General features: G+C 40.3%; 1 protein-coding gene across 1 annotated transcript; it reads right to left on the reverse strand.

The window, feature by feature from the left end:
- Positions 1 to 3,361: 3,361 nt before the first annotated feature.
- EEF1E1 (eukaryotic translation elongation factor 1 epsilon 1) lies at positions 3,362 to 9,242 on the reverse strand. The gene is made up of 4 exons (XM_083358984.1): positions 9,094 to 9,242; positions 6,529 to 6,729; positions 4,925 to 5,020; positions 3,362 to 4,096 (listed from the first exon to the last, which is right to left on the reverse strand). Exons 1-4 carry the CDS (start codon positions 9,199 to 9,201, stop codon positions 3,959 to 3,961), a joined length of 543 nt encoding a protein of 180 aa, XP_083215110.1. The 5' UTR covers positions 9,202 to 9,242; the 3' UTR covers positions 3,362 to 3,958.
- Positions 9,243 to 22,611: the final 13,369 nt, after the last annotated feature.

Genomic DNA, 22,611 nt, shown 5'->3' on the forward strand with positions numbered 1-22,611 from the left:
ATAAACTATAACTAACTATAACTATATTAAAAATAAAGATGAAGCCAGGAAAACAAATTTAAGCAGTGTGATGCATCTTTTTGCAGCAGCATCTTTTTGTCCTGATAACAGTCAGGAAGGCTCACTAAGAAAGCTAAGATCAGCAGGAATGACAATCGGCTGTTTATTTGCAGATATGTTTTATTCTACTCTTGAGTACTTTTTTGTGTGTAGTCTAATCACACCATTTGACAGAGTATTATTTCCCACAGGCAGATACTTACGAAAATAACATCAACATTTTTCAGTGAATTTGAATGCAGCAGTTATGCAGGATATTAATTTTCAGTGCCTGGATAATATAGTTTCACTTTCATAACAATGTCTATATAATTGTGAAGAAAAAACTACAGTCAAAAGAATAAATTATACCTGAGATATTGTATCTTAAAAGTGAAACACAAAAGCAAGATATCCAAAATATTAAAATGTAAATGTAGTAACAGACTACAGAGAGGTTTTTTCAACTAACGGGTAGAAATATCAATTCTGAAGATATAAAACAGTCTGTTGCAGTTTCTTCCACTTGTATTATCAGTTCTCAAGCACACGAAAGTAAAAGGATAAATTGGTGGTGGGGATACAACAGATGCTGTCTTCAGATGCTGATCAAATGGTGGAATATTAGCGCAGAGGGAAAGATGCACAGATCTCCACAATGGAGGAATGGATAGGGAAATTAATGGAATTGGCTGAGAACCCAAACTATTTGGCTAAAGAAAATATTTTGTCTGTTTGTAAATGAAAACCACTTTTGGACTTTTTACTCGAGACTGAAGAAATGCTAGATTAATTTTGGAATTTGATTATAGTTTATGATGATAGAAATACTGCATGTTACTGAATTTTAGATCAAAAACCTAATGTATTTTATATCTAACTGTATCAAAGCATTTGGAAATTACTATTTTCTTTTTCCTTCCTTTTCCATGTATCCCTTATACTTTGCCTCTCCCTATTTTTCAAGTTTTTAATACATTTTATTCTTGTAGAAATTTAATAAAAGTATAACTATAAAGATGGAATATTGTAAATAAAAAAGTATAAAGAATAACTAAATTAGAGTTGAAATTTAGGAGTGAATTTTATCATTTGGCAATAGCTAAAATTATTTAAAGCAGGACCTTAGTGATAGCTTTTTAAAAAAAAATTGCTGGAGCAGCAATTTTATTCATGTGAAATAATAAAATTGATATCTCCTCAAGAATTAAAAGTACAACTTTAGAAAGGTTTGTAAGTTAGACCCCCTTAGGAAGCTCAATTGAGCTCTGAACAGAAGATATCCAGAAAGTCCATACAAGGGATAGTTGATACATAAATTAATGAAATGCATATGGAAATAAATGCAATTTATTTTACGAGAGGAAAACAATGAAGTTGGCCGAGTACATTTGGGAAGAGTTCGATCCTGTGACTCCGGATGAAGTGGACAAGATCATGGGGAAACTAAGTGCCGCCACATGTTTGTTGGACCCGTGTCCCTCCTGGCTAGTCTATGCATCTCGGGAGGTTACACGAGGCTGGCTCCTAGCAGTTATCAATGCCTCACTGAGTGAAGGGTACTTCCCTGCTGCCTTGAAAGAGGCGGTGGTAAGGCCCCTCCTCAAGAAACCGGCACTGGACCCAGCTGTTTTAAACAACTTCCGTCCTGTCTCCAACCTTCGCTTCCTTGCGAAGGTCGTTGAGAGCGTGGTGGCACGACAGCTCCCTTTGAACCTGGAGGAAGCTGAATATCTAGATCCGTACCAATCGGGTTTCAGACCAGGGCACAGCACGGAGACGGCATTGGTCGCGCTGGTGAATGATCTCTGGCGGGCCCGAGATAGAGGTTATTCCTCTGTCCTGGTCCTATTAGATCTATCAGCGGCTTTTGATACAATCGACCATGGTATCTTACTGCGTCGTCTTGAGGGGCTGGGAGTGGGAGGCACCGTTCTGCGGTGGTTCTCCTACCTCTCGGACCATTCGCAGACGGTGTTGGCAGGAGGGCAGAGGTCAAGCCCTAGGCCTCTTAATTGTGGAGTGCCTCAGGGTTCGGTGCTCTCGCCCCTCCTGTTCAACATCTATATGAAGCCGCTGGGAGAGATCATCCGTAGCTTCGGGGTGAAATATCATCAATATGCTGATGATACCCAGCTATTCATCTCCACCCCGAACCAACCCAGTGATGCCCTCGATGTGATGTCCCGTTGTCTGGAAGCGGTACAGATTTGGATGGGAGAAAACAGGCTTCGACTCAACCCGGCCAAGACTGAGTGGCTGTACATACCGTCATCTCGTTTAGTCCAAGAGGTTCCATCTCTGACTATAGGAGGAGAGATGTTACCTCCCATTGATAGAGCACGCAATCTGGGCGTCCTCCTAGATTCACGACTCAGTTTTGAAGATCAAATTGGAGCCGTGGCTAGGGGGGCATTTGCACAGATTCATCTTATATACCAATTGCGCCCCTTTTTGGACCGAGATGCCCTACGTACAGTCACCCACGCACTCGTTACCTCCCGTATTGATTACTGTAATGCTCTCTACATGGGGCTGCCCTTGAAGACCACCCGGAGGCTTCAGCTGGTGCAGAATGCAGCTGCACGGGTTGTGATGGGAGCTCCCCGATACTCCCATATTACACCCCTCCTGCGTGAGCTGCATTGGCTACCAGTTGCCCTCCGGGTGAGATTTAAGGTGCTGGTACTTACCTTTAAAGCCCTACATGGCTTAGGTCCGGGATACTTGCAAGACCATCTGCTGCCGGGAACAAACTCCCATCGTCCAGTACGCTCACACAGAGAAGGCCTCCTCAGGGTACCGTCAGCTAGGCAATGTCGGCTGGCGACCCCCAGGGGGAGGGCCTTCTCTGTGGGAGCGCCAACCCTATGGAATCAGCTCCCCCCTGAGCTTCGGATGGCCCAAAACCTCCAATCCTTTCGCCGCGGCCTCAAAACACACCTGTTCCGCCAGGCTGACCTAGACTGACAGGCATTTTAATTAATTTATATTTAGTATTTTTAATTCATTTTTAAAATTCTCTAATTTTAATTTATTGCACTGATGTTCTCAATTTCATTTTTATCTTGATTTCTGTACTTATTATATGTTTTGTTGTTAGCCGCCCTGAGTCCTTCGGGAGATAGGGCGGGATATAAATCCCATCAATTAATTAATTAATTAATTAATTAAATACAGGAATATTCCTAAATTGCCGATGTCTCTCATTTATATATCTGCAAATGTTAGCAGGCATAAAGTAAAAGAAAAAAAGAGGAAATTTTTAAAAAGAATAGAAGAACTCAGAACAGTTTAAAAAAGACAGCACATTTGGTCATTTGAGAGGCTGAGAATTTTACTTTTTAAAATAAAACATTTTTCATCTTTTCAATAAATATTCTTCTGGAGGTTTTTTTTGCAATTTTGCAACAATTTGAATTTTCTACAGCGGAAGTAAGATATAATCTAAGTATGAGATTTAACATAATTTGTACACTAAATAGTATTTGCTTCTGATATATTTCACTGTTCTTTCAAAATACACGGCACAATAAATTTTTCATAATAACATTTACAAAACTAATGTGATCATCCATAAAAAAAAAAATACAACAGCATACTATCCACGATACAATTGAGGCAGTGAGCATAGGTAACACCATGGCAGTTAAGGACTTTGTCTCTCATACCATATAAGTTAAGCTATGGATCTGTATGATACAATGTTCTAATTGAAGACATTTGACTCACATTTTGTTTGGTTGAAATAGACCAAACTATTGTTTTATGTCTATATTTCTAAATAGCTACTCGATGCAACTTTATTACTTTAGGCACCAACTGTTCAGCTTCACATATGGAAATGACAAAAATCCATGCTTGCACATTAAAGGTTTGAAAAATTATTTTCATTTGTCTGGAATTCCTAACTTAGTGTTTAATGTGTATTGTAGAGCCTGTTTTTCATAAAAACTATGCTAGACAGATGCTGCCGGATACCCGGATAGTGCTGAATATGATTGAACCAACGAGATACGTTAAGATATTTCTCCTTTTCCTGCACTGTAAGGTCAGCCTAAAGAATGGAAGAAAAAGCGGTTTGTAGACAATTTAATCTGATAAATGACTTCTCAAGTATAAAAATATTTCTTCCTAAATAGAAAATGTCATTTTATCACATGATCCATTTCTTTTCCCATACAATATTCATAAAAATCAGGATTCACTGCTTTGCTTGCTCTTGCTCCTTTTTGCTCATTGATCTATGCCATGTTTTGTGCACATTTTGATATGATCACTGCAGACTATAAAAGCAGCAGCATTTTCAAAGCTTAATAAAACCTTTACCAAATAGATAACATTTGCTTTTTTCCAATTCCTTGTTTCTATGCTTTTTTTCTGGCCTAAGCTAAATGTTTGAAAGATAAAAATTCATTCCGATTACGAAAAATTAGTCAGGAATGTGACAATTTGCCTACACTGTATTAGGTATTACAAATTATTTACAAGTAATCCTCACTGAATTACCACCTATTCAGCAATTGTTTGGAGTTACGACGATTGTTGCTTACAGTTGCAACCATTGCATCACACAATTGCAATTTGGGTGTTTGACAGCTCACACTTATAACAGTTGCAGTGTCCCGAGACCACATGATCACCATCTGCAACCTTCACTGCTGGCTTCTGACAAGCAGTCAATTGGTAAGCTGGAAGGTTGCAAATAGTGATCACATGACATTACACTTTACAACTCTGTCACTTAAGAATGGAGCTGCTGATCCCAATTATTTTAGTTAAGCTAGGACCACCTGTATTAACACTTTTCAAATTAAAATACCATGCACGTGGAAGAGAGATTTTAAAGTTATATATTTTTCAATTGTAATAAGTTTGTACTCACTACGATGTGGTGCAGTCCATAGTATAATAAAATATCAGCTAAAGTAAAATTGTTTCCAGTGATGTAAACTTTATCTTCAAGGTATGAATTCAGGTCCTAGAAGAAGCAGAAGAAATCAAACACATTATCAATTTATAGACTTCTTTCCTGTCAAATCAAAATGCTTGCAGGCAACCCACCAGAGGAGTTCAGTATGTGTCTTCCAAGCCTATTTATTCAAGGTGTGAGGGTACCAAAGTTTACACAGGAGAAAGTGACGAGTAGTTGAGAGGCAGAAATGGGCATTTTGTAGGCTATGCAATAACAAGACTTCAATGCTGTGCAGGAAGCAATTGGAGGAAATATGCCTATTTTTGTGCTGCCAAGCCCAAGGAAACAACACAACAGGCACCATATAAATATCACACAGAATAGCCCAAACCATACACACTGCTAGAGAGGAGTTCCCTAAAGATGGGCTCCAGCATGAGTCCAAAAGCTCAGAAGACTAAACCTCTGGTCCTGGTGACTGGCCCCGATTGGATCCTGCCACAATATCCTGAGACGCGTAGATTCACCTTCATTTGTGACAGTAGATTTTATTTATTCATTCACTGGCCACCCATCCTACCATAGGGTAACTTTGGGTTGCTTACAATATAAAATGATAAAACTATATAAATAAAATACTACAATAATATAAAAGACAACAGTTAAAAGATGGGGAGGGACTAGGATGAGTGGGCAGGGGGGCGGGTAAGGTAGGATCTGATATTAATTTATCAACCACTTCCAACACGAAGCCCCCAAGCCAGCTGGCAGAATCAGATTAGAACCACAAAGTCAGGACAGTTGGACTGGACCTCACTCTGGGGAGGCAAGATGTTCCAGAGGGCAGGCGCAATGGCAGAGAAGGCCCTTCTCTTGGACCCCACCATCCAGAATTCCCTGACCAATGGGGCCACAGCATCCTGTCGGCACAGGTGGAGAGGGCGAATCCCATTAGTATTGTAAATAACCTGAACCCTTGCCATGAAGGGCTTTAAAGGTGATTACCAACACCTTGAATTGTACTCAGATGCAAACTGTCAGCCAATGCAGCTAGTGAAGCAGTGATATTACATGGACCACCCTTGCGGCCCAAACTGTCCACGCCCCTGCACAGGTTTAAGGTAAAACAGATCTTAAAAACAAAGTTTCCCCTCCTAAAATAGAAAGCAGATATTTTTCTAAGCAACGCAAGCCATTATAAACAGAGTAACTGATTTGTTTAATCAGACCCAAAATCTGTTTACTTCTTATAAATCCTAATAGCGGTGAAAAATAAATTCCATGCAAATCAGGGGAAAAAGCGAAAATTGTATTGCTGAGTCAGTAATGATTGCTAAAAACAGTGCAATAATAAAAGTAAAGGTTTTCCCCGTCCAGTTGTGTCCAACTCTATGGAGCCGGCATTATTCGAACACAGTTCTGTGGTCATGTGGCCAACGTGACTATACACTGATGTGCACAGAATGCTGTTACCTGCCCACTGAAGTGGTACCTATTTATCTACTCACATTTGCATGTTTGTGAACTGTAGGTTGGTAGGAACTGGGACAAGTAACTGTGTTAATAATCCTTACCTTCAGATTTGTCCTGATTTCTTCTTTAGTGGACTGTTTATCTATGTGTGCCACTCTGTATTCCAACCACTGCTGTACTACTGCTTTTTCTTCAGCTGTGTTCCCAAGCAGCTGTTCCTTCTTTGCTTGTTTGACTAAATAGATAGCTATACTGGTGAGGCCTGTCAGACTAGGGCCATTGTTTTCCTGAAGTACGGGAGTCTAGAAAGAATTCAAAATGATTTAATGAAACTAGATTAAAGTTCTACCATAATACAATTTAGCAAATTTTATTAATATTTTTAAAAATCTAATACTATTTTTTAAAAAATGACAGAATTCAAATTAGTCACGGATGGCAGCCTTGCTTCTCAATATATTAAAATCCAAGTTGCCCCACTAAGGAATTTTAACTTTGATTCCTACCAAGTAAATCACAATTCTTTGATAGGTTTCAACAAGAATAGGTTCTATTTACTGTACAGGCATCCATTTAGCAATACCACCTCATGCTTTTAGAGTTGTTCTTAGCAGTTGTCCCACTTAATTGCAGATTCTGCTTATTCTGCACTGTGGTCACCTAGTTCTTACACATCAAATGCATGCTGTGACAAAGAGGGTTTTTGTTTTGGTCACTTTGTTACAAAGCTTGGCACTGACTGGAGCTAGGAGGAAGTGACTGTCCCAGGTTGCCCACCTGCCTTTTATGCCTATGGAAGGACTAGAACCCGAATCTTTCTGCTCAAAGTCCAGCACCTTAAGCAGTATATCTTGTCTGTTGTCACAAGTTGAGGTTCTCTATTTAGGTTCTGTATTTCAGTACTAGCCCTGCTTTCCAGAAATTACACAAAGGTAAATGAGTAATCAGGTAGAAGAGGGATGGCATCCTCTCCTCTGCACACAACATAAGAATTTGAGCAGGTGGCCACCTTTCTCAGGAAGAGTGTTCTTTTTCTTCCCTGCTGCTGAACTGAGTTATTTTTTTTTAGGTTGTCGTTGTTAGCTGCGAAGTCATGTCCAACCCATTGCGACCCTATGGACAACGTTCCTCCAGGCCTTCCTGTCCTCTACCATCTTCTGGAGTCCATTTAAGCTCACGCCTACTGCTTCAGTGACTCCATCCAGCCACCTCATTCTCTGTCGTCCCCTTCTTCTATTGCCCTCAATCTTTCCCAGCATTAGGCTCTTCTCCAGTGAGTCCTTCCTTCTCATTAGGTGGCCAAAGTATTTGAGTTTTAGCTTCAGGATCTGGCCTTCTAAAGAGCAGTCAGGGTTGATCTCCTCTAGGACTGACCGATTTGATCGCCCTGCAATCCAAGGGACCCACAGGAGTCTTCTCCAACACCATAGTTCAAAGGCTTCAATTCTTTGGCGCTCAGCCTTTCTTATGGTCCAGCTTTCACAGCCACACATTGCAACTGGGAAGACCATAGCCTTGACTATACGCACTTTTGTTGACAGGCAACCTGTTGCTTTTTGTGTTCATTTCTTTAGCAGGTTGTCCCATTGATAACCATTCTCACACTATCTGCACATTTCAAATGTTCCACTAGAAAAACATCAACCAGCACACCCGAGAGAAAAGACGTAATTTTTCCTAGATGCTAACAAAATCTTAGGGCCACAGAAAGCATCCGAAAGGCAGTACTTCTGCAAGGGGTTGGCATGGCTATCAGGGATAGCTCTCAAAGTAGGCGGAGCCTTGGGAAGGGTCAAGGCTGCTTGAAAGGTATCTTCCAATGCATTCGGTGCGGCACCTTTCACAAATCAAAGGCACTGCATCCCTTGCTGCAATGTTTTAACATCCGACTGGTTCTCAATCGGCAGCATGCAATGCTGCAGGCCCAACAGGGGAGGCAGATGTAGTCATCGAAACCTCTTTAAATGCTAGCGCTTGTTAAGTTACCGTAAAAAGTAACACCAGCTGCCTGCAATTAGTGCAGGTTCGAGTCCCACCAGGCTCAAGGTTGACTCAGCCTTCCATCCTTCCGAGGTTGGTAAAATGAGGACCCAGACTGTTGGGGGCAATTAAGCTGACTTTGTAATAATGCCGCTTGGGGTGTGTGTGTGAAAGCCCTAATAAGCAGGCATATACATAGAATGAAGGCTACTGCTAAGCTCGTAAGCCGCCCTGAGTCTTCGGAGAAGGGCGGGATATAAATGCAATTTTAAAAAAATAAAAACATAAATGCACTTTTAATGGAAAGGAAAGGAGAAAAAAAAAGGAGCAGCTTTCTATCACGGCAAAAAAAAAACCCCGATTCGTTGACAAAAAAGCCTCTGGTGGAACTTAAAAAACGTTCCCATGTGGATCCGTTGGAGCAGGCAGCGAAAGGTGCAGGCGCCACGCTTCGCATTGCGTCGTGCGAAAAGGCTCGGAAGATTTATGAGTGAATTACTGGGCGTCACACCGCGGCTGCTTGGCGAAGAGATTACCGATGCCCACTCCCGTTCACCCCCTCGGCGCTCCTAAGACTCCGACTAACATTCCCTCGTATCCGTCGGCAACGAGGGTCCGGGGTGGGGGCGAGCCACCCTTTGCCGGCTCCGGGTCCCCCGCCTCCCGCGCTTCCCCGGCGCCTTCACCTTCCGCTCGCCGTGACTGCTGTACTCGTTGCCTTTCTTCAAGCCCAGCGATTTCTCCAGCAAGCTCAGCTCCTCCACGCCCAGCCCCGGGCCTACCGCACCCGCCATCTTCGGCGGCGAGGAAAAGAGGCTCGGCGAACCGTTTGTTTTTTTTTAAAAAAACTCACCGGCAAATCCCGCGGTGATTGGAGGAATGACGAGCCACCTCGAGCCCCGCCCTCCCGAATCTTTCTCCTTCCTTCTCGCCGTCGGTAGGCGGGACTGGTTTAGAAGAAGGGGCGGGACGAGTTGAGATTGCCAATCGGAGGCGTTTTTCCCCTCTTCCCCCCCCCCGCCTCCTCCTCCACCACCACCACCAGCACGTTGGCTTTGGCGCGTGCGGGTCTTGGGAAACGAGCGCTTGTTTATAATAAATAATAATAATAATAAACCTTTATTGTCAAAGTACAACATGTGTACATTGAGATTAGTTGAGCCTCCCCCCCCTGCTCTCTCTCCCCCCCCCGTGCTCTTCCCCCCCTCCCAACAGTGACAACAAACCCTCCATCCCACCACACCACGGGTCTTCAAACTTGGCCCTTTTATGACTTGTGGACTTCAACTCCCAGAGTTCCTCAGCCAGCGTGCCTGGCTGAGGAATTCTGGGAGTTGAAGTCCACAAGTCATTAAACGGCCAAGTTTGAAGACCCCTGCACCACACTATGTGAACCAACTACACCACACACCGGCCTCCCAAGTTTGTTTGTTTGTTGATGCTTGTTCCTTTTGAAACGCGTGCGGACGTTAAGGGCTGTCTGACCTGCGTTTCCTCTCGTGGGAAAAATGCACAGATGCGCAACCGTTAGCTTTCTCCAACTAGGGACGGAGCCGAGGAGTACGCCAGTGAGCTAGGCTGGCCCGCCTGGCTGGGGAGCGCGGCGGGGGGTGGGGAAACCATCAGAGTTGAAATTAGCATGATTAATCTTGTAAAAATTATTTCTTCGTAAAGACGTTGACTAGGTTGCTTAATGATGAATTCTCGATCACACTGCCTCGGAGCTGCTGCAAAAAGGAATTAGGGCAGGGAATCTCTGGTTAGTCCTACGAGAAGCACCACCAGGAGTACTATTTTTGCCTTTCAGCGGAATCTTGCAGGAATGAAAGTATTTTTCACCTTTCTTTTACTCTCTGGGAAACTTTCATGCTCTGCCCTCTTCTGTAGGCTGAGACTTTTACATGCTGACTACCTGTTCTGGGGCTCTCCCTCCTGTTTCCCAAGGTTACCATTACTTTCTGTATCAAATGTCCCTTGAAATTCACCAAAGTACAAAAAACCTGGCCAATTTACTTGACACTCATTTGCGGCTTTTCCAATTCTACCATACTACCATAGTTTAATGAATGGAAAGGAGAAGTTTGCCCATCCGTCTTGAAATGTGCAGCATGTATGCTGTTTCTCCCTGTTAAATAAGAGATCTGACTGAAAAAGATGATAAACTTAAGACATGCTTTTATCCAGATAAAATTTCCTTATATATATAAGCATTTCAATCTCTCCACAGTATAATATTTCTACCCCAAGCAGTTGGCATATTATAAACAGGGCTTTGTTGTGGAATTCTGTTTCCACTGGGTTATACCAGCGGTCCCCAACCCCCGGTCCGTGGACCAGTACCGGGCCACAGCATGCCAGCAACTGGGCTGCAGAAACAGCCCCATCTGCGGGATGCAGGCAGCGCACAAAGCCCCCCTTCAGTCCATGGACAAACCTCTCCACGTAATGGTCCCTGGTGCCCAAAAGGTTGGGGACCTCTGGGCTATACTATAAAATACAAACCTGTTCATAACATGTTGTTAGCTGCGAAGTCGTGTCCGACCCATCGCGACCCTATGGACAACGTTCCTCCAGGCCTTCCTGTCCTCTACCATCTTCATAACATGCTTCCATTCAAAAAGTCATGCATCACTGGCTGATCTTCTTTATTCCACCAAAAAGAGATTGGTGTGTGGTGAATGTGGTGTTGGGCCTTACTAAACCATTCCCAGCATCCTTTTTCTAAGATCCATTCCCAGCATCCTTTCTCACAAGCCAGCCTTGTGTTACTCAAAAACTGATAAATGGTTGAGATGTGTTTGAATATTAGTAGCTTGGGTTGGTAGTTGGGCTGTTAGTTTGATCGCCGAGCTTGGCGATTTGGCTGCAAACTCTGAAGATGCCCCCCCCCCGAATGGAGATGAAAGTTTGCAGCCAAATTGCCAAGCTCGGTGATCAAATCAACAGTCCAACTGATAAATGGTATCTTTATTTTATTATTGATGCTGATGATTATAACTCAGCATCGAGTGCTATGTGGCTGGCAAGTTCAGGAAACCAGAACTACTTGGTTTTCTGGAAACCTTTACAGGTAGTCCTTGACTTACAACAGTTCGTTTAGTGACCATTCAAAGTTACAATGGCACTGAAAAAAGTGATTTATGACCGTTTTTCACACTTATAACCTTTCCAGTATCCCTATGATCATGTGATCAAAATTCAAACGCTTGGCAACTGGCTCGTATTCATGACCATTGCTGTGTCCCAAGATCATGTGATCACCTTTTGCGACCTGACATGCAAAGTCAATGGGGAAGGCAGATTCACTTAACAACAGTTACTAATTTATCAACTGCAGTGATTCACTTAATAACTGAAGCAAGAAAAGTCATAAAATGGGGCAAAATTCATTTAACAAATGTCTCATTTAACAACAAATTTTGGGCTCAGTTGTGGTTGCAAGTCAAGCACTAATAGGGCAATGTAACAAAATCTTCAAAGTACCTAGAAAATTAATTCTGCACAACTTACACTTCAAGAATTTTTTTGCTGTAACAGGACTGTTTCCTCCCTTAACTGTCTTGCTGCCGTATTGTATTTCCAAAATCTTCAGGGGATTACAACATGCTCAGAAGCTTTGGGTTATGCACAGCTGCACATTTATTTCCAAAGGATCAAAGGCTTTAATCAGCATATCAGCATAGTGACAGCAGCATTATGCCATCATATCACAAGCACTGCACCTTCCTGTGTATGCTTCTCTCCAATGGTCTGTTTAATTTGAAATAGTTTTCACCAGATTATATAGCATAAATGAAGGAACATTTCCCAGGACGATCATGGTTTCTGAAAAATTGCTTATTTTAAAGAAGTTGAGACTCTCAAGAACCACTATGATTGGTTTTCGGGACTCAACAAGGCTTTGACCAACATTTTTCACATTACAGTGGGAGAGTCCATCATTATTGGACCTGAGTAGGGGTTTGAAGGAGACATTTCCATAAAATTGTAAGGGAATGGGGAAAAAAAGACGCAAATAAGGAAATAAGGAAAATTGTGAAGAGATAAAAAGGATTTAGTCTTAAGCTGAAACAAAATTGGTGCCTGTAAAGAATCCAAAGCAGAACACTGAGGTTTTGTCCTTAATTTGGTGTATACAACCCCTGTCTTCCTCAATTTCCTGAATCTGTGAATTCATCATAGTAAATTCATTGTAAAATATTAGTGGTTGTCGTTCATTTATTTCTCATTCAGCTGTTTTCCAGAGCCCATTTTCTGGGTTATTCCGGTAGGTGGCGCTTCATGCTTGATCCAGCTTATTTGCCTTCCAAATAAGGTATGAAACTGTTCAAAGTCAAGGAGGCATGGATGAGGAGGCTGATGGTGTAGCTGTACTTTGCTGAGAGGTATGTAATCTATAAGTGTGCTTGAGACACAGACACACATATACAAAGTCCTTGTCAAGAACTGTCAGTGAAAAGAAGTTGAAAAATCTATTCTGTCAAAAAGCACCCAGTTCTAATCTACTGTTATCATAGTCAAGTTTTAACTAGAAAATTCCTTAGGTTATAAGTTAAATGTCAGAAACAATTAATTTGGTGCTTGAAATATGATGCGAACGATTATCCTTTGGAGGAAGCCTGACAGCTTTATGGATGTCATTTTGGGATCACTTCAAATGAACTTTGCATGCCAAAGAATTTGAATAGGAGCATCATAATGTTTTCTCTTTGCTGCTTTGGTTACTTCTACCCAAGATTTTTATTGCATAGTTACTGTTTTACTGATGGTATTTCTTGAAAAAGTGATGAGAATGGCATCTTCCCTTTGTAACGTCCAATATTTCCCACTCCTTATTCCACCTTTTTTGTTTTTTTTCCCAGAAAAGTAATCAAATAGCCAATAATGCCTTTTAACAGGTAGCCCTAAGGTTCTCCAGGTAAAAATGCAGAGTTTAAAAATGGCAGTAACCTTAGCTAGTTAAGACCAAAGCAAAATAATACAATGAGAAAGGGTCTGTAAACCCTTTCTGTTTGGAATGGAGTTTTGATTATAAATAGAGGACATTAAGTTGATTATATGCAAAGTAAAAGTCTTGAAGGACAAATATGTTAGGATAAATCCTCTCCTCCACTAATAAGAAGTTTAGTTTTTAAGGAAGCTGAAGCTCGCATTTCTTTTTGTTATGATTATTTAAGATTTAAGATTTTAGACTCCTCTTAGCAATAGCAACATCCTTAGATGTGTGTAAGCAGTTCTACTACTTTCCCAATTAGAAATTCCTAAAAAGCATGCGAATAACAATTATGTGATTTTTAGTACGTGGCAAATATAAGAAAAGCTGTTCAATATAATGTGGTAAAGCAACTGTACTTGGAAATATTGTAATAGCATGGATGCACCTATTAGATGAAAGGTAGGAGGCCTAAAACCTCCTTTCTCAAAATCACACATAACTCAAATACTACTATCTGCCTTGATGTGTAGCTCGGTTGTGAATGCTGCCACCATCTATATTTCTCAGAACTATATAACTCTGGCATGTGAAATATAGAGCTCCCATTACCTATACGGGTAGCCCTCGACTTAAGACCACAATTGAGCCCATTTTTTTGGTTGCTAAGTGAGACATTTGTTAAATGAATTTTGCTCCATCTTACAACCTTTCTTGCCATAGCTGTTAAATGAATCACTGCAGTTATATTAGTAACATGGTTGCTAAATGAATCTGGCTTTCCCATTGACTTTGGGGAAAAGGGGGATCACATGACTCTGGGACACTACAATGGTCATAAATGTGAGTCGTCAAATGTCTGAATTTTGATCACATGACCATGTGGATATGGCAATGGGCATAAGTGAAAAACAGTCATAAGTCACTTTTTTCAGTGTTGTTGTAAATGAACTGTTGTAAGACAAGGACTACCTGTATTGCCTTTCTGGCAAATGAAAAAATGTGAAGAAAAAGTGAAATAAATTCTATAGCATAATTTCTTGCTCCTATACTATAGCATTAACTTCTCTCTGGAAAATAAACCAATCTCACAAGACATAAACAAAATAAAGCCTTATTAAAAGAAAATAAACAGAAACAAATCAAATGTAAAACCTTTAGTTTTAAAGGACAAAATGCAAATACTCAAGATTTTAAAAAATCCAGGATTTACTCAAATTTCTTTTTCATGGCATTTGCTGCACTTAAGGTCTGGTAACCACCAATCGGTATCAATGTGGAAAGTTACTAAGATCTGACTCTTCCATAAAGTTGTTAGGTAGGGTATGACATGGTATAGTAGATTTCCTTCCTATAATACATAATTGTTATAATAAAGACATGATACCTGAATGGCTAGGAATTTGATTCTCACTGGGTTTTGGAGTTGTTTTCAATATTTCTTTTTGATTTTATATCGTTTCTCAGCAGCTCTTTTCTAATTTATATATTATAATTTCATAATGGATATATAATTATATAATTGATATAATTTATAATTATAATTTTATAATTGAGCAACATATTATTTGCAATAGTGAATTAATAATTCCAATCAGTTCTGAGGGTGTTAAATCTCATTCTTTTCTGCTTTGGTCGAGTAGCTTCTGTTTTGTTTCAAAAGAAGCTCCAGCTTTCTATTTTGCAAAAGGGGACAAGGCTCGGGTACTCTGATTACGTACATGACCCAAATAATGCAACTCTCCCTTGTCTAGGCTCCATATGAATGGGTGCTCAGAATCATCTACACAGGGAATGCTACCTTGTTGTATCTCTGGCAGTGAAAATTACTTGAAGAAAGCCCAAGTGTCTGCCCTTTCTCAGTCATGGGGACTGCCCTTAAATGCAGAAGGCTAATAGCTGGTTAACTGCATGGAGGAGAAGAACGGGTTACTGAAAGGATTTTGGTGAAGGATTGCTCAAATTTTGAAGCCAGTCCTGAGTAGCCTATTTTAGAACACAAATGTATTAGTTGACATTTTATTTAGAAATTTATGTCATCTTTTTAGTTTGAACGTTACTAAAAATGACATTGTATTTTGAAACATACTGTTGATGCTATTAAACATGTATTGAATATTCTTAATGTATGGTTGTCAAGACTAATTATTTATAATAGAATCAGTTGCCTTCAACTTGATTTCCACTAACAGTCTCTAATAAAATCTAATCTAATCCTAAAAAGTTTAAAAGGAAAGATTTGTAAAATTATAATAGATTCTTCATTTTTTCCCTCACAAATATCACTTTGGTCTTTTCGGATTTCCTAGCAAATCACGGAGAAAACCAGGGGCTGTATCACTCCCTAACACTTCATTTTTGCCTTTTAGTGAGGAGAATTTATCATTGTAAGTGTGTGTGTGCGTGTGTGTGTGTGTGTGTGTGTGTGTGTGAGAGAGAGAGAGGGGGGGTATCTGATCAGTAGCAGCTTGATTGGTAGCAGCTGTTGTGAATAAGTTGTGTAAGAGAAGTGAATGTGTTAAAGAAGTGTTGTCAGCACCTGAGGCTGGTTCTATTGGCACATTTTCAGCAGTAGGCTCTTGAATTTGCCCCATGTGAGGTGATGGCAGCTTGTCATGAAATTTTTGTAACATTTTCCTGATACTCTGAATTTACCCCAGAAAGCGATATGACTTCAATACTGCTTTTAAACTTAGCAATTTAGTTAGATGGCTGGAAGAGGCAATGCCAGGCAACATTTTTTATTCTGTCAGCTGTTTTTACCTACCTACCCACTAACCTAGCTGGATAAGTAGGCTTGATTTACACACAGTGCTGAGTCATAAGGAATGGATTATAGTAAACCGAAAGCAAACCACATTATAATTTAGTGTTATGACTGGGAGTTGTTTATGATTTCTTGTGTTTTGAAATATAAGCAGGCAGTTTTAGTGCATGCGATCAAGTTTTCAACTTGCATTAGTTTTCCCCTTGTTCATGTCATAATTAACAGGAAGCATTACAACAACGATGCCTAAATTTCTAAATCCAATTCAGTGTGCTGGCCCTTATTTTTATAATGGTTGGGATTTTTGACTCAGCTTGGAACCTGGGGGCACCAGATTTGGGAAATCAATCTGTGAATCTCCAGATGTCTGGCAATGGACATGGATAGTGTTATTACCCAGCAACATCTGGAGAAGATTGACATATTGCCTCTTCCCCTCCCCCCCCCTTACTTCAACATGAATTGTCAAAATGCTGGCTTCTCTGTCACCACAGGTTAGTAAGGCAGTGACTTGGAAAAGTTTTCTCAGTGATTACACTAAAGCATGGGTATCAAACTCGCCATGTCATGTCGCGATGTATCATGACATTTTTTGCATTGCCGGAGCTGGGGTGGGCTCGGCCTCCATATGATGCAACTGGCCCGTGGGCCGGCAGTTTGACAGCCCTGCACTAAAACAATATCAGGCCACTTAAATTGGAACTAATTTGCAAGTTATCTAGTAATGGCTTATTAAAAGAAAACATTTTTATTATTTTTCTTTCCTTCTTAATTAGTTTAACAAAAATAGGTGTCCTGCTCTGAATTCCCACCTTAATTTCCATGATCCTGGATTAAGAAAAACATCCTGTCATAATCTTAAAAGAATAAGTATGATCATCTGGAGCAGGGAGCTCAGAAAAGCTAAGTAGAGTTGGAATTGGTCAGTACAGGGACAAGAGATGCCCAGGAAACCTCAGGTTGTGAAATTGAAAAAACATCCTAGAATAAAGCAACTTCTGTATTGCTGCAAGGAAAACATAGACATGGCCAGGGGCTCAACATTGATTTGCTGGAGAATTTACTTTTATTGTGAAGTGAGTGTGCTTTGAATGATAGCATAATAATATGCAATTCTATGCCTAATAAGGGAATGTGCCTCTAATCACATACAGCTTTAGCTGTGACTAGACAATATGTGACTCATTGAGTCATCCTTTCAGATTTCCTTAATGGTGTGCCTCTGTCAATGCCTTGATAGAATTTCCAATGTGCTGCCTTTGCTAGAAAAGTTAGAATGCATTCAGAGACATATCTACCTTGAAAATAGCCCTTGTTGAACTGCATAGCATGGTCAAACAATAAAGGAAATCTTTTATAAAATTTGCCAAATTTAAATTCCACTGGGGTGATGGGTCCCACATTTTGAACACATTTTGTAAGTTATCCCATTTGAGGTACCTTGGTTCAGAGATTGTTGCCCTTCGACACACCATTTTGCCTAGTTTAAAGATGGGAACAGGAGTTTTAGTACCATGTTTCCCTGAAAATAAGACCCGGCTTGCATAAAAAGGATTTTGAGGCAGATTCATTTTCTTAGACATCCATTGAAATTTCAAATTATTTGGATTAATGCCTTCTGAATCTGGTGCAACAGATAACATCCTTACACTATTTATTAACTTAACAGCCTTTTCTTTCTACAGATGCTACGCATAGCCATTCAAACCTTAGGCTCATGAATCCAAAGTAGGATTAGTGTTTCCCCAAAAGTGAAGGGGCAGGGGGTGGGTGGAGCTGCCCCACGCGCCCCACATAGCTCGGTTCTGCAAGGCTTCTGCAGCCGCGAACCAAGCTATGGATTCAATCCATAGCTTGGTTCTTGGCTGCAGAGGCCTTACAGAACCGAGCTATGGATTCAATCCATAGCTCAGTTCTTGGCTGCAGAGGCCTTTCAGAAAGGCCTTTGACTGTGAAATGCAGGCCTGGGGACGCTGCAGAAGAAGTGGGCCAGCGAGGAGAGGCCTGGTTGTCAAGTATGTCAATGTGGGGTGCATGAGGCAGCTCTACTTCCCCACTCCTGCCCTAACTTGACTTTTAGGTGTGTGCCTCACCTGCAAACTAGGGCTTATTTTTGGGATAGGGCTTATATTATGCCCACCCCCAAAAATCAAGCTAGGGCTTATTTTTTGGGGTAGGTCTTACTTTTGGGGAAACATGGTAATATATAGATTGATCCTACTTCGAATTCATGAGCCTAAGGTCTGAATGGCTATGTGTAGCATCTGTAGAAAGAAAAAGCTGTCGAGTTAATAAATATTGTAAGTATGTTATCTGTTGCACCAGATTCAGAAGGCATTAATTATTTTGAATTCAAATAATTTGAAATTTGGATGGATGTCTAGAAAATGAAACTGCCTCAAAATCCTTTTCATGCAACGCCATTTTCCTCCAGCAAAGGGCTTAATCCACTTGCCCCACCAAATCACCAAGAGTACATTACATTTATTCATTAAAGTAATCAATCAGTAGAAAATAGGATTTTCTCTGTATATATATATTAAATGGCAGAAATGATGAGTTCATAAAAATGTCAAGAAATTTTCATCTCTGTTATCTCTGTCTTAGGTCAGCTGTCTCTAAATAGATTATCTCAGTTGTGGAAGGCATCCTTATTCTAGCCTCTCCTAGAAAGTAGAATACCTCCAGTATGATGAACCAGAAACAGGAATAATGATGCAAATCAGCACTGATGATGGTGGTTTGCTCATTTGCATAAATTGGTAGTAATAGCCGCTTATCTCAGAAACAAATATCCTTTGTTCATTTGAATATCAGTCATGTCAGTATTAAGTTGGAGGAAAAAAAATCCAAACAAAAATTACTACCTTTTAAACCCATTGATTGCAAATGGATTGTACCTAGTTCTCCTACTGATATCAGTTGATTTAACTACGAATAACAGTATAATGTAGACAGTATTCCTTAATAAACAAGCCCTTTTGATCTGAATTCAAAAGGAATACTACATTATACTCAAACGTTGCACACAAGAATGTAAAGTAAGCCTTGTTGGAATTCACCTATGTGAATTTAGCCATGTTGAAACTGGTCGTTTATTAGAAAGAATTAATTTGCAACACACTTATCTCTTTACCTTTCCTTTATGGAGTCCAGCATGATGTGCAAAGGGCTTTTCTCATTTTATTTCAACAATAATCCTGAAAGGGAGGTCAGGTTAAGGAAAAAAGGATTGGTCTAAAATTCCTCAGTGAGCATCATGGTTGGGCAGGGTTTCAAATACTCTTCCGTCTTCTCTAAATCTGCAACTCTGCCCATGACTTCATAGCAGAACCCAAGGATGGTCCTCTGCTCAAGGTGTCCCAATTGAAAAGCAAAGTTTATATATTTCAATAAATAAAATATTTCATCCTTCCAGTCTTTCAGCTAGCAGAAACTTGAATGGAAACACTGATGCTTTTATATAAATGCACAAAAAGTCCAACCTGATCATTCTCAATGGGTGTGTGGACATAACAGGACTGCTCAATGAAGAAAAAGAACTGAAGCAGTCTTTGGGGGCAGCAAGCTTTGATGCTAGATTAGAGTAGATAAACTTACTGCATATTAAGCAATTTGTAGGTTCATTTCTAAAAAGGCTGGTCATTGGCTTTACATAAAGTTTGCAACACTTTTTCAATAATCCAACAGCTGAAAATGTTTATTGAGTTCAAGTCCTACCTTAGCCATGACTTTGGGTCAGTCACTCTTCTCAACCCAACAACCCACCAGGGTTGTTGTGGGGGAAATAGGAGGAGAAAATGTGTTGGATATGTTTGCTGCCTTGAGATATTTGTAAAAAATAACAAAGGTAGGATACAAACAAAGAAACAAGCAATGTTGTAGTAATTACCAGATTTATAACAAAAAATCCACCCCCATATGGTATGCCAATAGAGGAGCTTCAAAGGAGGATTATGTGTTTACCTGGTTGCACGTGGATGCCATTGGTAATTTCTGTTGCTGCTGCTGAAATCAAATTATTCATATTTAATGTGTTTGATATTGCTTTTGTAAACTGTTCGTTTTTTTAATGAAATGACCTAAACGCATTCAAATAAAGCACATAAAAATAAGTGTGGGATGGAGTTGATGAGATCTTTGAGAAAAGAGAAGTTAGAAGTTTACAGAACTGAAGGCAGTATATGAAGCAATACATGGATGCAGTTCAAGCGGTGATGGTTTGCAAAGAAAGCAAAGTAAGGATTTATTTATTTATTATATATGGCCACCCATCAATCCAAAGAAACTTTGGAAGACCAAACAATGTAAAAACTAACAATCCATTAAAATTAAAAGAAAGCAAATTGGAGCCATATAAAATCTGAGTAACCACTCATCACATACCCCACGGGTGTCAAACTCGATTGTGTCACCTGACATATTGTAACATACTGTGACATTTTTTTACTTTTGTGGAGCCGGGGTAGGCATGGCCTGTGTGTGACATGGGCCGCCAGTTTGACGCTCCTGACATAAGCTTGTAAGCCGCCCTGAGTCTTCAGAGAAGGGCGGGATATAAATGGGATTTAAATAAATAAATAAATAAATACCCTAATATCAGACTTTCTGTAGCTAACATTCCAGCTCCAATTCCTGAGGAACAGCTAGATCTTCACATCCCTTTGAAAGTCCAGCAGGGTAGGCTGTATATGTCTTGGGGGGGGGGGGGGAAAGAATTTTCCATGGGGCAGGTGCCAAAATAGAGAAAATTCAATTCCTAGCATCCACCGGATGACACTCATTCAACCCCAGTACCTGAAGCATGCCCGTTCTATCAATAGTGGTGGGACAGGCAGAAACCACTGGGAAACACAGTCCCACAATAACCTGGCCCTATATGACACATCAACCAGCACCTTGAATTGCCTCCTGAAACACACTGGGAACCAGTGATGCTCACATATAAACAATGTTACGTGGCTGTACCAAGATGCCCAAGGAAACTGGACCAGCTGACACTTCTGAATGCTCTCTGGGAGTATCCTGATGTAGAACATGCTATACTAGTCCAATCAACAGGTGACAGTGAAGACGGTTGGTATAAACTCATTCTAAATACATTTCCTATCTTACTTTTTTTGCTCATTTTCTGTGCTGTGCACAATGTTGCTTACTCCAAAAGGGAATAGCTTGATGGCTGTGTATGAATCCATTGTATATAACCACTAGAAATCATACTGTCATTACTTGGTTGCCGAGAAAATTTGACAATGGAGGCAGCATAAAAAAGTTGGGGGAGAGACCTATGGCTGGTGTATTACAACTTGCCCACCCTAAAATAGACCATGATTGCTTGAATATAGAATGAACGGTTGAATATATGAATAAATATATGAATGAACACACACACACACAAACTTTAGAAATACAGGAAGGTTAAAATCACTGAAAACCAAACTTAAGGAAGTAACAATTAATCTTTATTGGTGGTGCATGAATTTGGTTTATTGGTGATGAGACCTCTTAGGGATTTGTTCCTAACATCATCTAAAGGTACCTTATTTCATGAGCATTTTTTAAAAATTCCATTTATATCCCGCCCTTCTCCGAAGACTCAGCTTTTATACTGACGGGTCGGTCACAGAACAAAGAGGAAAAGAAAAATTTTTGCACCAAGAGGAAGATGAACTATCAAAATACTGATGGTGATTTCCAGCTGTTGAAGATCAGGCTTCCTTATGGTGGCTTTCTACCTGACAACCAACAGATTAGCTTTGCTGTCAGATGTGACAATCCTCATGATATATATTTATCAAGCTTGAGGTAATACTATCCAATGGCTGAGATTCTGTACCCCAAAGTAGAAGAGAGAGAAAAAAACTCCACACTTAGCAATGAAAATACAGCACTATTCTACTGTTTTTATTTCCAGTGCAGTGAGCTAGATACGGTTCCCTAACTAATAATTCCAATGCATATTTTTTGGGGAAAAAGAAAATAAGAAGGATGGGACTGGCTTAGTCAAACACAGATTGCATTGCATTGACTTCAGGCTGTAAGGAGAATGAAAAATACCTATTTTACATAGTGCAGAGGGGTGGGGTTTCTCTCTTGAGTTGTCTCCAGTTCTCCAGTCAATGCAAATACACGAATAGTAAAATAAAAGTCAGCTTCTAAATGATTTTTTAAAGTGTGTGCACATAAAATCATGCATATGACTTGCTCATCGTACTGTGAAATTAAATACTTCAGAGCCGGGTTTGGCAGACAGAAAATTTATGGCTACATGGCATCAGATGCTACAAAGCTGGTATAAGAAAATGAAAGTTGCAATTCGGGATGTCATTCTTGCCATGGAGCTTCAAGACAAAGCTCTCTGAAGGAGAGCAAAAGTAGGACTGTTTCTGTTGTTTAATTCTAGGGCTGGGGAACCTGTAGCTGTAGGGCCACTGGCAAGCTATGGCCTAATTTCATGTGGCACTTGGCCTACTTTTAAAGCCCTGCTTGAGCAAATGAGTTAGA

The sequence above is a fragment of the Vipera ursinii genome (assembly GCF_947247035.1).
Source record: "Vipera ursinii genome assembly, chromosome: 3".
NCBI lineage: Eukaryota > Metazoa > Chordata > Lepidosauria > Squamata > Viperidae > Vipera > Vipera ursinii.